Genomic DNA, 15,764 nt, shown 5'->3' with positions numbered 1-15,764 from the left:
CTCTTATGGACAATCTTCGTTCATCTCTATTATGCCTCTACTCTCTAGGATTCTTACGAAGCAAATCCAACACACCACATTGCTTCATCCTTATGTTTCAATATGTATTTCTAAAGATAAGGACTCTTGTAAAACATATTACCATTGCCATACTTCAAAAACATGAATACTAAGTACTATCTAGTCAGTGTTCCAATTTCCCTGCTTATCTCATATATTTTTTAAAGCTCGCAAGATCCAAACAAGGCCCATTCATTGTGATTGGTGTTGTCTCAAGTTTCTTAATCTAGAGACTCCCTGCCTTTGATCTCTCTTTTGTCAAATGCTATTTTTTTTTTTTAAGAGGCCAGTTATCTGTCCTATAGTTTGTCACAGTCTGCATTTTGCCTTCACAGAATACGTCCCTGTGTTCCCTGTATTTCCTTTATACTGGGAGTTATATCTTGGGACGTCAGCTAACATTTCATTTTTGGCAAGTGTATTTCATAGATGGTGTTGAATTTCCATCAAGAGGCACATGATGTCTGGTTGTCTTTCTTCTGAATTGATGACAGTTGCCTAGATAATTTAATTGGGGATTACAATTCCCTTCATCAATTTTTTGGTTACCCTGATGTACAGTTTATATATTAATAGGAGAAACAAGCTAAATGTTTAATTCTTTCTCTTCATTTAATAAGTTTCCAAAATAACATCCTCTAAAAGTGACCAATGAAGATTTTCATAATTAGTATTTTGAGGAACACAAAGAAGTTATGCATTTAATTATGTGCTGTTTTATTGCATTGCTGTTGTTATTCTTATTGCTGTTCAAATATGGCCTGTGAGAAACCTCTTCAAGTTGGCTCCGGAGTTCTTTTGACATGATCCAGTCAAATATGGAAAGGTGGAAGACTAGAATAAACTCTGGTGTTGGAGGTGTTGGTATTAACTCAGAGTTAGGTGTGCACATGCGTGTATACAAACAAGCATATATACAGGCATAGAAATAGATGTGGATATGCGTGTATTCATGTTTGTATACACACGTTTATATACATACATATGAATGCATGCTATGTATATGTGTACATTTATATTCTCTGTGTGTATGTATTCTAGCTACATTCACTAAGAGGGACCAGAAGGAGTGACATCCCAGTGGTAAAGGATACAACTAACTCTCAGATCTTGGTTTCTAAATACCATTCTCCGTAAGACAGAACCAAAGCATGTTAGAGAAATGGTTAACTCCAGGGCTGCAATAGACCAAGTACAGGATGAGCCTGAAACATATTACTGGGCCAGAATGCAAGGAAGTACTCAGAGAATGATGGAGACATATCAAAATAACATTTGAAACTTGAGGAGGCTTCCACTGGCTAAGGCTAGGACTATTTGAACATCAAGATAAATAAAGACCGTAATGGACAATAATCCACTGAATAAAAAAAGAACCCATGAGTACATACTGACATAAATAAATTGGAGAAAAGGGAAAAACTCTTCCTTATAGAACGTTAACCAACAAATGTAGGGTGACAGTTAGAAAATCACTACTTTGCAACCACCATAGTGATGAATGATTTAAGCAAAAATAATCAATGGAAACTAAAATCAATGGGTGAAACTTTAATGAGGAACAGGATATTTACACAGTCTCAAAGGATCTCTCCAAAATTGCTTATTAATTTCTAAGGGAAAAACACCAAGTTATAGAGGAGAAATCTGACAGACACCACTTAATTAAGAGACCAAAGTCTGTATTATCAGACAAATAGGCTTCATGTTCCTCTCGATGTGGTATATTGATAAGGACATATCACTTCAGGGTATTACGAAACCTGAATCCAATCCTGAGGAGATACAAACACAAACTGAGGGATAATCTATAAAACTGGCCTGTACTCTTCAAAAACATCAAGGTCATAAAAGAGAAAGAAAAATCAAGAAACTGGCCCAGATTAAAGGAGACTAAAGAGGTACGAGAACTTTGTATTGGGTGGTCCTGGATTGGATCTTAGACTGGGGGGTAACAGCTATAAAGATGTGGAAAGAAATTATAAAATCATAAAATATGGACTATGGATTGGAGACAATATTCTCATTTCCTGATTCTGAGAACCGAACTGTTCTTATGTAAGAGAGGTCCTTGCACTTGGGAAATACACGCTCAAGTACTCAGGGGGCAACTTACTCTCAAATGGGTCAGACAGAAGACAGGGTGACGAGTGCACGTGCATGTGTGTGTCTGTACGTGTACTCAAGAGACAGAGCAGAGGGTGACAGAGGGCAAAAATGGTCAAGTAAATGGGACAAAATGTGAACAGTTGGTGAGTCTAGATAAAGGGTATATAGGACTTGCCAACTGAAATTATCGAAATGACAATGTAAAAAATATTGAATACAGACATGTGAAGTAATTTCTCTTTGGGGATTATGCTGTCCACTTGCTATAGAGGTGGATTCAATTCTTTCATTTTGCTTTAAAATTTCAGGAATTAACTTTTCCCTACATTAACTGAACTACAATGAAGAGGATGGGAAAGAAAAACACTAAACCCAGCACCTTTGGAAAATGGTATTTTGATTATGTACTATAAGACTAATGACCCAAAAAACCCCACTATCATCCAACATTATGTGCTGGTAAATTTACTTTTCACAGAATACGGCTTGGCAATTCTGACACTACTTATGCACACACTAGGATTGAACAAATGAGTAAATATTCTGTACTATGATAATGAGCTCAGACTTCTCATAGCCAGGGAAAGGAGATGCAAATAAGTGAGAGAGGAAGGCTAGATTTAATTCTGTGGTGTTCGACTAGAATCAGAAATGTCACTGTGGATGGACAGATACGGAATAAGTGCAGTATGAGTGTACTTATGTGTTAGTCCTAGCTGTCTGCTCAGAGAGTCTAGAAGCAATAATACTGCAGTAGCAAACAGCAGACCTAGAAGCCAAATCTAAGTGCCATCTTGAATGAAAGGAAACAGGGATCCTTAGAGAAACTGTCAATTCCATGGCTATGGCACGAAAAATGGAACATGAACCTGCACATCTTGTGGTGACACAAAGAAGTGCTCAAAAACTAACGGGAGCATGTCAAAAGCACACAGGAGCCAACTTGAAGGCTCTCCAAATGACCTAATCAGAACAACAAAATAAATAATGAGAGTGAGGTATGATAGCCCATGAAATAAATATCCTTGAGTCCATGACTGATATAAATAAATGGGGCAAAGGTCCACTGTTCTTTACAGAATTCCAATTAATAAATGCATTATAGAAGGAATGACTGAAGCAGAAAATTACCATTAGCCAAACACCATAATAATTGCTGAAGGCAAGAACCACGAATGGAAGCGAAAATGAATATGCAAAAAAGTATGATGAGAAACACGGTATTTACAGTCTCAAAATATTTCCTCCCAAGACACTGATTGACTTGAAAGGTAAAACAAATGGTTACCTCACAATGGAGAAACTTGACAGGCACCACCTCAACCAAGTAATGAAGGTTAACATCACAAGCAGTAAGTCATATTGACATCATGTACCTGCTGGGATGTACTGAAAACATCACTTCTATGATATTCTTGCCAAAAATGCGTGACTTCAAAATCTGATCATTAGAAAACATCGAGCAAACACAAAATGAGAGACATTCCACAAAACAGCTGGTCAGTACCCTTCAAAAGTGCCAGGGTCATAAAAGACAAGGAAAGATAGGAGCCGTTACACACTACAGTAGGCTAAGGAGTCATGACATCTAAAGGAAATGTGAGATCCGAGATTGGATCCCAGACCAGAAAAAGAACTTTTGTAGAAAACTGGAAGGAATATGAATAAGATCTATAGATTACTCTACCATTGATAATTTCCTGGTTTCAACATTATACTATGGTTATATAAAATATTAACATTAAGGGAATCTGGGTGAAGGGTCCTAGAAGTCTGTACTTATTTTGCAACATTTAAAAAGTTTAAAGTGATTTCAGAATACAAAGTTTTAAAAATTAATTTATTATTGTTTTATAATGCCATAAAATACTTCGGATGGTTCCAAAGTCGAATATACAAAAAGATCTATTTGGAAAAACTAGTTGCTATCCCCGCCACTTTCATCCTGTTCCGTCACACTCCCTTAGGTATCACTTAAACATAAAGTTTGTTTGTTTGTTTTATCTTTGCAGGGGGAGGGGGGAGGGCGGTAGGGGGGAGAAGAAGTGACAGGCAGACACACAGCCTTTTTAGATAAATGCTAGCATACTATACATATTTTTTCCACTTTATATTTTTTTTCTCACCCAACACTATGTTCAAGAGATGTCTCCATAGCAGTCTGCAGAAACAGTCCTCATTCTTTTATCAAAGTTGAATATACTACGGTTTAGTTTAGTCAATCAGTCTTCTATTGCCGGACAACTAAGTTGTCTAGTCTTTGGCTATTACAATTAGTTGCCATACCCTTTTTCTGTATCTTTCCTGGTAGTAAATCGTTATTATTAGGAGAAGATTCGATGGGTAACTGTGGAAGGGATCAAAGTAAGTAATATGGTTTATGGAACCTATAAGGCAGTGATGATATTTGGCCCTAAGTACTGACACTGATTTTTTTCTCTGACTCATCCTGTGTTGAGAGTAATTGTAAGAGGGAGTTTAAGAAATATTCTGAGCAACAGTCTGATAGGGGAGCACTGCAGACACTGCTAATTACCTCCTTGGTATCCACATTCCCTTTCTTCTTCACTACGGGAACCCTGATTCTTGCAAAGGGCAGCAATATGTTTAACTGTGTCCCGGGGATGGCAAGGTAACAGCACAGTGACAATGAGATCTCCAGAAGTCTACTGGGGTGATCTGGCAAAGTTCAGCTCTCCTGAGAAAAGGACCCCGCCTTCCTTCATTATTTTTCTTGCTGGGGACATGAAGTATCCATCTTGGAACCAAGAGCATATAAATCCCACTCACTGAGGATGGTGGAGCAGAAAGACGGAGGGAACCTGCGACTATGGTGACACTACACAGCCATCTCACTAGTGCTGGACTACCCACCTCTGGACTTCTCGTTCACTGAGAAAAACAAAGCTCTGTTTCAGGGACCACTGTCACAAGCAGCTAATGAGACCAGGAGATAAACATACGTTCTGCCAAGATGACTTACCTGAAAGATTAACGGGATGAGTACTGCCACATTTAAGAGATTCGTCATTTTACAGTCAAATCTCAAACAGTTAATCATATATTCCTTGTTTTCCGAAACAGAACTCACACACAAAAATGTGGTAGAGACAGAAACATTCATAACTAGGGCAGCAACTAAGATGAAGTCCAAATAAGATACATCAGCAAAGGTACAAATACAGAACCTTTGGAGTAGGCCACAAGTGGGGGGCAGCGGTGCTATACCCCAACCCAGGGAAGGTTATAGGGCTCCAATGCTCTCCTGCATGATTTGCAGGCTCATAGTTTGTTCTTTACTTTTTAATATATTTGAGGTGAACAAGGCCTACAAGAAACAAGTAGTCATGTTCAGAAAAATTAAAACAAAAACAAAAAAAAAACAAAAAACTGGTCCAGTTCCCAGTGACTGCACTGGGAAGAAAGGGGTGCGTATGAGACTTAGTTGGCCAAACAGTACAAGATTTCAAATTGATTACGACCTTCAATTTACTACTGTCACTTTCAAGTCCAGGACTTGGCAAAACTTTATATCGTGTCTTTACATACAGTCATAAGGAAAGGAAATAGCTGGTATAAAGAACCAAGCGTAATGTTGATTCCGTTCTTGGCCTTTCTACTACTTCTCCAAGTCATTGGTTCTATTGAACTTAAAAAGTACATTTTCTTTAATAATTTAAAATACTACTGTTCCTAGATGCAAATCTGCATAATCAGAGAATAAAAAAAATTACTACAGTCCCCTCTGAACACTACCATTTTTAGCATGCTGGTACAGTGTCCCAGCCCATTTTCTATGCACAAGTATTTTATTTCAAGCCCTGCAATTTTACGTTTCTCTTGGCACTCTAAAAGTCTGCATCCACAGGTCACCGACTCCTGCAGAAGAGGAATGAGGGGCCCCTATGTGTATGAATCAGGGGGCACTGGGTGGCAGACCTACGTTTGGAATCTGAAATTCCCAACTCCAGGTTTGCTCCTTGGGGAAAGGTCTCTTCCCCTTTTAAAATGTACGTCTTTGGGAAATAGCACAGATCTGTGCCCACTGTACTCTATTTCTACCCTGTGGTTCAGTTCAATCACCCCAAACCGAAGTCCTAAGCACCCCTGTCTCCCCAGGGCCTGGTCTCGTGTCTAGAGCTCAATAAATGTGTCAGTAAGTCAGTGAAGAGCTGCCTGAGAATGGGAAAAAGAAAGGAGCGGATTGAATGGGAAAGGAAAAGGAAGCTTTGGGGTAGGAAAAGAAAGGAACAGCGAGTGAAAACGAGAGGACTTTGAAAAGAGAGGTAGGAAAATACTCAAAAGAAACTCGAGGCACTTGCTTTGGGACTGATGCAGTACAATAAGTGCCTGTCCCGGCTACGTCAGGGGTGTCACCTATTCTCACCTCACTGTAAGTGGTCACACTTTGTATTCCCTCTATCTGGGACACGCTTCCCTTGCTCACATGTCACCTTCTTTAAAAAGCCTTCCTAGACCCCTCTCTAATTCAGGGCACCTAGCCCCCATTGTTCCTATCCTCTTGTACTGTTTCCTCTCTTTGTAAGAAGTATTGCTATCTGTTAACTCTCATATACTTTTCTTTGTTTACTGAGCACAGTGCCACACAACCTCTTTTACAATGACTTTTTCCCTTGAGTTTTGGCCACTTGTCAATAATTCAATATTAAATTATTAAATCTAATCATCTAAAGGATGGGTTTTTCAATTAGTAGACTGCTTTCTTCAAATGCAAGGTTATTTGGAAACTCATTAAATGAAAACTACAAAGCAGAGTGACTCTGTGTGAAGTGGTGACCAGGGAAGAAGCCCAGACACTCATCAGCGAGCTCCCTGCTCCTGCCTCCCTTCCCTTGTGGTGTCCCCTAGGGCACCTCTTCAGTTTTATGAAAACAGCAGCCTCCAAATTTATCAATCACCCGTATCATGAAAAAGGATGTGAGGCACCCACTACACTCCCTACCACGTACACTCATACGCCGAGTGTTAGCAAATGTCCCAAGATACAATATACACTTAGGATGAAGTGCATCGTTAATGATAATGGATGTAAATCTACATTCTAAACGGGCTTCTTGGAAGTGAGAATCTTCTTGGCTGACTTATTGTATAATCTGGCTAAAAAGTCACTGCTTGACTTCCAAACAGGGTTGATGAAGAACTCTACACCGGAAGTGCTAGCTCCGCCATTTTCTTGTTTGGTCACGCTTGTTTTTTAAACGTATTAACTCCAATCTTTGCAATAACCTCTTAAAGCCACCATTATTTAGTTTGGTTAAAACTAGAAAAGTTACTCTGCAAATCCACTTCACTGGGAATAGAGAAACTCTAAGGTGCTGCGTTACGTGGGGAGCAAATGAACGTGTGAGGACGCCGGCCTCTGTCAGCTGCCACACCATGGGCCTTCCCCACCGCTCTGGGTCAGCTCACTGACTGTATATGACATACGGCCATTTAACAAACAAGCCGCGCGAAAAGCCAGAATCAATCCATATATCACGACTTAGGGGATTAGTCAAGCTTAATAACTTTCTTCACATCTGATGAGGAGGAGGAGGATCTTAACAGCAATCATAATAATACAGGAGTTCTGTCTGTACTTGGAGGCGACCGCTGTGAAACACCATTTGCTTTCAAGGAAAAAGAAAGAAACCACTCCAGTTGGTGGGAAGGGGCGACTTTTACTTCTCATTCGGCGGCGCAGCCTGACCGAGGCCCGAAGCCTGCCACCTGGCTGACAGCGTGGCACGGAGCATGGCAGCCACGCTGAAGCCCAGCCAGGTCCTGTCATGAGGTTGTTGGAGTCAGGGCAGCTCAGGCAAACAGCAATCATCCTAGTGGTTACCTGCAAGTCATTTTGTGGGTTCCAGTCTGAATCAAATATGATGCAGGTATCAGCAGCTGTGAGATTGATCCCCAGGCCTCCCGCTCTGGTGCACAGAAGAAAGACAAAGCGGTCTGAGTCTGGCTTACAGAACCGGTCGATGGCTGCCTGGCGCAGGTTTCCCCGTACTCGCCCATCAATTCGCTCATAGGTGTATCTGAGGGGACCCAAACGAACGAAAGCCCAGGCGTTAATCATGACTTCAGTGGAGAACAGTAAACAATGCAGGAAGCTGTGACCGCGGGCCTTAAATCCCTCACTTCTAAATTCAGATCAAATGTCAGCAGTCTAAAAGGAATCCCTCCCCCATGTGCAACAGAGCAGACACCTAAACTGCACTGCAAAATGTCCCCTATCCCCCGAACTCTCTCACACTCACACACACACACACACACACACACACACACACACACACAAAACCAGCCACAAACTAGAGGACTAGAAAAACTGTAAAAAAAACACAAAAAAACAAAAAAAACAATCCCTAGTGCCCAAGCAACTTATTCTCAAGTTATTTCCCAGTTTTTCACTAACACTGAATCTAATGGTAAGATCAGAAAAAACAAATAAAAGCCTCAAATGTCTACTTTCAGTAGTGCCCGTAAGAAGGACTCAGAGTTCAAATCAGTCTCTAGCTGCTTTGTGGTGAACTGAGAATTGGAAGATGTTGATATTGAGAGGCAGTCCTTTTATGCCCGGGCTAGACATCTCGAGCCTAACAGATCCTCAAAGCTTTAGAGGTGCACAGCAAAGCCTCCAAGTTTATAGCTGAAACCAAGATCATCAAGGCATTATATTGCCAAGCAAGTGGGGATAAATCACAGGAAACGTTTCTGTGCATGTCAGGGGTAGAGGGAACTAAATTTTTTAAAGGAAAATAAAGTGAGGAAGTAAAGCTGAATATCCTTAAAAAGGCATATACCTGTGTGTTAAGTCAAGAAATAAGGGTGGAAAGCATGGTGGAGGAAAGAGGAAAAACAAAGAGAAAAAGAAATGAAAAATGCTAGAGGAGCATATTACTGTCCATCCATCCAACCAGAAAGCACAGGTTAACTTTATGATGGAGATCATGTAGTTAACACAGAATTCCAATATTGTAGCAATCTGGACAGCTGCTGAGAGTCTTATCCTTCCTTCTCTTATTTACCCTCTAACAACAAATAAATGAACAAGGGGATGTTACCCTGGGCCCAATCTGACCAATAAGCAAGAACTATTTGGTAAAGTGGAAGTAATAAGAACCTTGTGAGATAAGGACAAAGTAAGTTATCCTAGACCTGACAACAGCCAAGAACATGAATCCTGACAAAAATCTTATCAGTAGCCCAGAATTTGGGAAACCTGATCTCTAAAAATTCAGATAAATAACTGGTAAGAGAATAAGGATGGACAGTCCAGGGGTAAATGACTGTGTGGGGATGGTTCTAGAAGACTAAATTTGGCGATATAATCCTGATTTCCTTGAGGAAAAGGAAAACCCAAGTAAAGAAACCAACAAAGGCAATATACGTAAATAAACCAGGCCAACTCAGACTCCTAAGGGACATGTAAGACAACAAAGAACCAAGTTTGAAAAGATGGCCTTCATTTTACAAAGCTGCAGTGCACCCATACCTGGATTTAGAGGGGTAGATTTTTCCTTTCTTCTTTTTTAATATAACAAACTTAGTGATGATACATGGGACAGTGACAGCAAATAAGACAAGTGGTGATGACAGGAGTACCATAAAGGCAGACTAAGATCTTGTGTCATGAGATAAAGCTAAGGGTTAGAATTGTACAAAACTATCACAGGTCATTAGATGTAAGGATCATTATCATTAATCACGGCCGAGGCAGCAATATTAGCAGCAACGTAAGTGGCAGGCTCATGATACCTGCTTTGTATGTATCATCATATCTCACGACAGTCCTGTGAGGTAGTTTTACTGTTATCATCCCCATTTTACACTTGAAGAAACTTCAAAAACAAAAACACAAGCAAAATAACTTGCTTAGTCACCTGGCTGGTGAGTGAGTTGAACTCAGATCCATTTGACTCAACGTCCACACTCTTAACGAGTTTGCTCTATGTTCTTCATATATACCCTACATCTCAATGCAGTAGGAAAGAAAGATTTCCCCAAGAACGTAAAAGAGAAAGATCAAGATAAATAAGGGACACTAGTGAACTTAAGAAACTTGTAACTCTAGTGGAAGGTGAAAGAAGAAACTGTAGGTATCAAAATGGTTTTGATAAATCAATGCACCAAGGATCTGTGCTGGGTTCTCACAGAAGTTTGGCCATGTGTGTGATGCAGTGCAAGCAGCACAGGATTTGGAGTCAGAAGACAAAATTAAACAATAGCTGTGACCACCCCCACCATCACACATGGGAACGATTACCGCTACAAGCGCAGAGGACTCAATATTCTTTAATAAGACAGCCCCAGCCATCAGAGAGGAGCTCGGTGCCCAGGGATCTGAATGAGGCAGGGATTCAGCACAGCCTCAGGAGGAGGAGAAATCAATGAATAGTGATGATATAGCTTGGCCATGATCCGCAGAAAAAATTTCCATAAACTTAGGTAGTGTTTTGCCAGCAATGATATAACAGTGGTTTTAGAAACTGTGTAGGATAATTGGAACATTAATTCTCATTTCCATCACTTGTTCACTTTTGAGGAAGTAGTCTCAAAGAATATAACACTAAAATAAAAATCCAATTACTGGCATTCTTTTAAATTGTTCTTCACCTCCCTCACTTCCATGTGCTCACCCCTGTATGAGAATATGGCATGAAATTAAATGGGAACAAAACCAAACCGACAGCTGGAGAGGCAACGAGGCTCAGTAAGAGGACAAAGAAAATTTTGAGGGCTAATAAGTCTGAATGAAGAAATCAGACATCATAAAATTTGCCACACCACACAGTACAGCAATTAACCCTCTGTGTCAACTGTATTTTAAACAAAATCCTTAGGAGTTGATGTGGTTCATCAAACTGTAATTCTTAGTCACTGTCATGTATCAACGAGAAGCAGGTGGCACTCTGGAAAATCTCCGTGTGCTTTGTTTTGGGGAGCAAGGGGAAGCGTGACACATTTTTGGCACAACAGGAAATGCTGTTCTCAGGAGGCTTAAGGAAAAATGAACAAGTTTCTTGTCTCCCAGCAATAACCAGCTGGAAAATATAAGGAGTGAAAACACTCCCATCCACAACAGCCATGAAGATATAAAGTACTTGGGATTAAACACAGTAAGAAATAAAAAGGACTGGGCGATATGACACTCGGGGCCAAGCTGGTTTGCTCACCACCTGCCTAACACCTGCAGAGGTTCTGGACAAGGTAGGCTTGTCCAGGCAAAGTACATACTTACTGAACCATCAGTGTACATGAAGGACCTCGGGAAGTGCAGTGAATATCAGGCTTTTCAACTTTGCAAAGATGTCAACTGTACCGTACTAAATGCATAAAAAGCAATAGAAATCCCAAAAACTGGATATATATATCTATAGATAAATATCGATGTGTAAATGTGTGTGTATACACATACATATATACATATATATATATGTAAATATGTATATGTATATGTATATATATAAATAAGTTTTTATAGTGAGGGGCTGAAGTAGTCAGGGGTAGATTAAAAAATAATAATTATGAAGTTCACCTCCAACAGTATATGAGCAAAGCAATAGAAATATTGATCAAAAGAATAAAAAAATTAGTCATACACCCTGCATATATAATAACATCTCAGTATATTTTATGGATAGTGTTTTAGATGAATGGAGAAAAGAGGGACTATTTAATATACAAAATTAGACATATTTGAAAATAAACTAAATAAATGCCTATTTTATACCATTTACCAAAATTACAGGACTGAAGACTGAAATGTAAACAAAACAAAACAAAACAAAAAAACCCCCAAAGAAATCAGTTAAAGATTATGAGTTAACATGCACATTTAATCCTTTTATCTTCCCAAACCACTAATAAAATGATAGTAAAAGGATTTTTAAAAAATGTATAATAATGCCCCCCTTCCCCAAATAAACCCACAAACAGAATCATAAAAAATTCTGGAAGCTGGACAGCCAGCCAAGCAGTATTTAATTTGAAGAAAGCAGAATAGCAGGTGAGAAATAACCTAACTCAATACTGTAGACTATCCAAAGGGATCAGGCATTGGTGGCAACAGGTACCCTTGAAAATGGGGATGCAAACAGTCTAAAAACCAGGGGAACTGGCTGAATATCATTTAGTCTACAGATCACTCACCTCAGCCTTGAGGGTAAAGACCTTGTACCCCTTTTTACCCTAGGAGAGACCAATCACAGTTAAAGGTAGAAGTACTATACTGAAAAAAGGGAAAATTGAGACCTCCCTACCTCTCTGCACCCCACTTCCCTACATTCAGCTCCCAGTACTACCAAGTTCCCATCCTCTAGGCTGGAGAGGGGAGGAGAAACACTCAAACATACTGACACTGGAGGTTGGTTCCCAATGAAATCGTGCAGCTAGATGGCTAGTGTTCACCCATGGCAAGTGAAGCCCAGAGCCAACAAGCCTAGCCCACATACCCAGAGCTTCCAATCAGCTCGACAGTGCCCAGCGTCTGATGGCTAAGACCAGACATTGAAGAAAAGGCTTTGACCTGAAACACGGAGGTTCTGCTTCTGGGATAGAGGGAAAAGGTCCTAACATACCAGCCGCTGGCAAATAACTACTGCAAAATCCAAATGAAACCTAAAAAACAAAACAGATGAACAGGAAAACCTCTCTGAGGGGACTGGAGAGTTAAGGAAAGCAGGCAGATTATGGAGAGGACAGAAACTTGTGGTTTTGGCCAGAGAAAAAGCCGCAGAAGTGCAGGGCTGCTACAAATCTGATAAAAAGCCACTGTCTTTTTAACCGGAGGCACAAGAGGAAGGAGTCTGGGGCCACCAGGACTGCCAGAGGATGAGAGGGGATCTCCAGAAAGTAGGAAGAGAAGGCGTCTCCCAAACTCTGGGTATAGATGCTAGCTAAGTCTCTAGCTGACCCGACTCACATGAGTGGAGCATACTAAAAGTAGTCTGAGCTAAGACCGGAGCTGCTACCTACCAGACCTTAATAGAATTTGCATTTTGAATCTCACCTACTTAAATGCCTCTAAACAAAAGCCGTCAACATCTTCACAGCAACATAGCAGAATCCTAAATCTCCACAACAAAACATTCACCATGTCCAGGGAAAAAAATCCAAAATCATGTAACATATGAATAAATAGGAAAAATGTAACCCATTTTCAAGAGAAGAAACAATCGACAGGAATCAAATCCAAAACGTTATAATTATCAATGAAGAACTTTAAAACAGCCATTACAATTATCCTCGATGGAAGCGAAGGAATGTATGTAATGAATGAAAAGATAGCAAATCACAGCAGAGAAACATGAAACTAAGAACCAAAAAGAAATTCTAGAACCAAAATACAAAAAAGAAAAAGCATTGAATGGGCTTAATAAGCATGATGGAAATAACAGAGAAAAGAGTCAGAGAACCTAAAGACAGATAAATCAGAGGAGAGAGATAAAGAATTAGGGGGGAAAAATGGAGCCTAAGGACCTGTGGGACAATATCAAAAGGTCAAACATACAGGTTACCTGGAGTCTCAAAAAGAAACAAGAGGATAGGGCAAAAGGGAAAAAAAAAAAAACCTGAAGAAATATTAATCAAAATCCTCCCAAATTTGATAATATACATTGACATATTCCAGAAGCTCAGTGAACTCTGCACAGGATGAATTCCATCCATCACAATCAAACTGCTGAAAATTGAAAGAAAATCTCACTCGAGAGAGTAAAACAACACATTACACACAAGGGGAAGAGTCACTGAAATGACTACAGAACTTCTATCAGAAATCATGGGACCAAAACAAAGGTGATTAACAATTTAAAGTGATGAAAGAAAAACAAACAAAAAAGCCAACCCAGAATTCTAATATGAAAGACAGAGATATAAATAAACAAAACAAAATTTTGACTTGGAGAAAACAGACATTGTAGGAAGATTTTTTAAAAAAATTATATCTCGATTAATTTCAGAAAGACAAATGAACACACCACATTTGAAGAATAACCAGTTGAATGCTATAAAAATTGAAAAATTAGAGAAGAAAATGTTCTAGGAAATTAAAAATATAATTACACAAAGAAAACGTAGGATTAAGGTTGGAAGACAGAGTAAAGGAATTCTATCAGAAGATAAAGCAAAATATAATGAGATGGAGAGTAAAGAGAAAAATCATGCGATCAGTCCAGAGGGTCTGACATACAAGTAACAAGAGTCTCAAAAAGATAAAACAAAAAGAAATAAGGAAAGATAAAATTCAAGAAAATTCCCCAGAGCTGAAGGAATTTAGATTTCAGATGGGAAAAAATGACTTAGTATCCAATACAATGGATCCCATACAAAAAACAGTTCATTGTAAAATTTTACAGCACCGGAACAAAGAGAATATATCAAAGTTTCTAAATAGGAAAAAAAAAAAACCTGTCACATACATAGACTGGGAATCATAAGGGCTTTGAACTTCTAAACAGCAACCCTGGAAGCTAGAAGGCAATGAAGTAACCCTTCAAAATTCTGTGGGAAAATGATTTCTAATCTAGAATCTCAAACCCAGCCAAACTATTACTCAAGAATGAGAACAGACTACAGATATTTCAGACAAAGTCTCAAAATTCCCTCATCATTCACCCTTCCTTAGAAGCTCCCGGAAGAGGTACGATCCCATGTCCACCAACAAAAAGATTTGATTCAAGTGGGAAAAAAAGAAACTTGTCGGCATGATGAAGGAAAGATCACAGATAACAGCTGTGTACTAGGCAGGCAGAACAAATGGACAGAGAGAGGCATGTTAGAAGGTTACATGAGAGACAGCTCTGAGAAAATGAAACTGATGTGCTTGAAAACAACAAGAGGAGATGCAGACAACCAAGGTGAATTTTGGAGCTCAATTATACATAAGTATATAGAAAAATAAGCAATTAAGTAAAAATAATGGTTAGCTTCAGAGAAAACAAAAAATTATGCAATAAAGAAATAGTCAACAGGGTATTGCATGACTAAGCTATAATTTAGCTTTTACGTAAGTTCTAATAGACACTGAATAAAAATCTAACCCAAAGTATTACGTGGCATATTGGAAAGGTGGGAGGGCAGGTAGTTGCATACATGATTTTTATGAGGGGCAGTGACAGAATAGAAGTACTCATGTTCCATAGTGAGAACAGATAATACCTAAAACTGAAAAAAAAATCAAGAAATTATAACTTCTAACATTTTTTAGATACAGCTATGAATACCAAAGAAATAGTCTAAGAGTTTAAAGTAATTGATTCTGGGGGCAGGAAAACTCAGGGGAGAAGAGGGTGTGAATTAGGAAATATAATTTTTCCTAAGTCCATGTGGCTCTTTACATTATGTACAGGTGTAACTTTAATGAAAATAAAAACTTAATTAAAAAGCGAAAAGGATTGAGGATATTAAGCCCAGAAGATCCCTGTTAGATGCTATGAGGGCGAAGAAACCGTAACAGAAAATACTTCGGAATATTTATATGGTTGCAATGGTTGCGAGGTGGGGAAAGTAAGCCTTTTAAAGCATATTGGTTTAAGCATTCAAATTTACTTAAAGCTGTTTTTAAGAGAGAGATTTGACTATTATAATAT

At 39.1% G+C, this 15,764-nt stretch overlaps 1 protein-coding gene across 3 annotated transcripts in view; it reads right to left on the bottom strand.

Annotated features, from left to right (window-relative positions):
• The window catches only part of CHD6 (chromodomain helicase DNA binding protein 6), a 181,118-nt gene that overhangs the window by 56,428 nt on the left and 108,926 nt on the right, over nt 1-15,764 (bottom strand). For 2 of the 3 annotated variants that reach the window (XM_033094536.1, XM_033094537.1), the window contains one exon: nt 8,015-8,210. In XM_033094536.1, the coding sequence (XP_032950427.1) occupies nt 8,015-8,210 (196 nt within the window). The remainder of the gene's footprint in view (nt 1-8,014; nt 8,211-15,764) is intronic. The other variant, XM_033094538.1, reaches the window with a different exon arrangement.

This window comes from Rhinolophus ferrumequinum, chromosome 23 (genome assembly GCF_004115265.2).
Source record: "Rhinolophus ferrumequinum isolate MPI-CBG mRhiFer1 chromosome 23, mRhiFer1_v1.p, whole genome shotgun sequence".
NCBI lineage: Eukaryota > Metazoa > Chordata > Mammalia > Chiroptera > Rhinolophidae > Rhinolophus > Rhinolophus ferrumequinum.
This window is presented reverse-complemented; position numbering and strand designations above follow the sequence as displayed.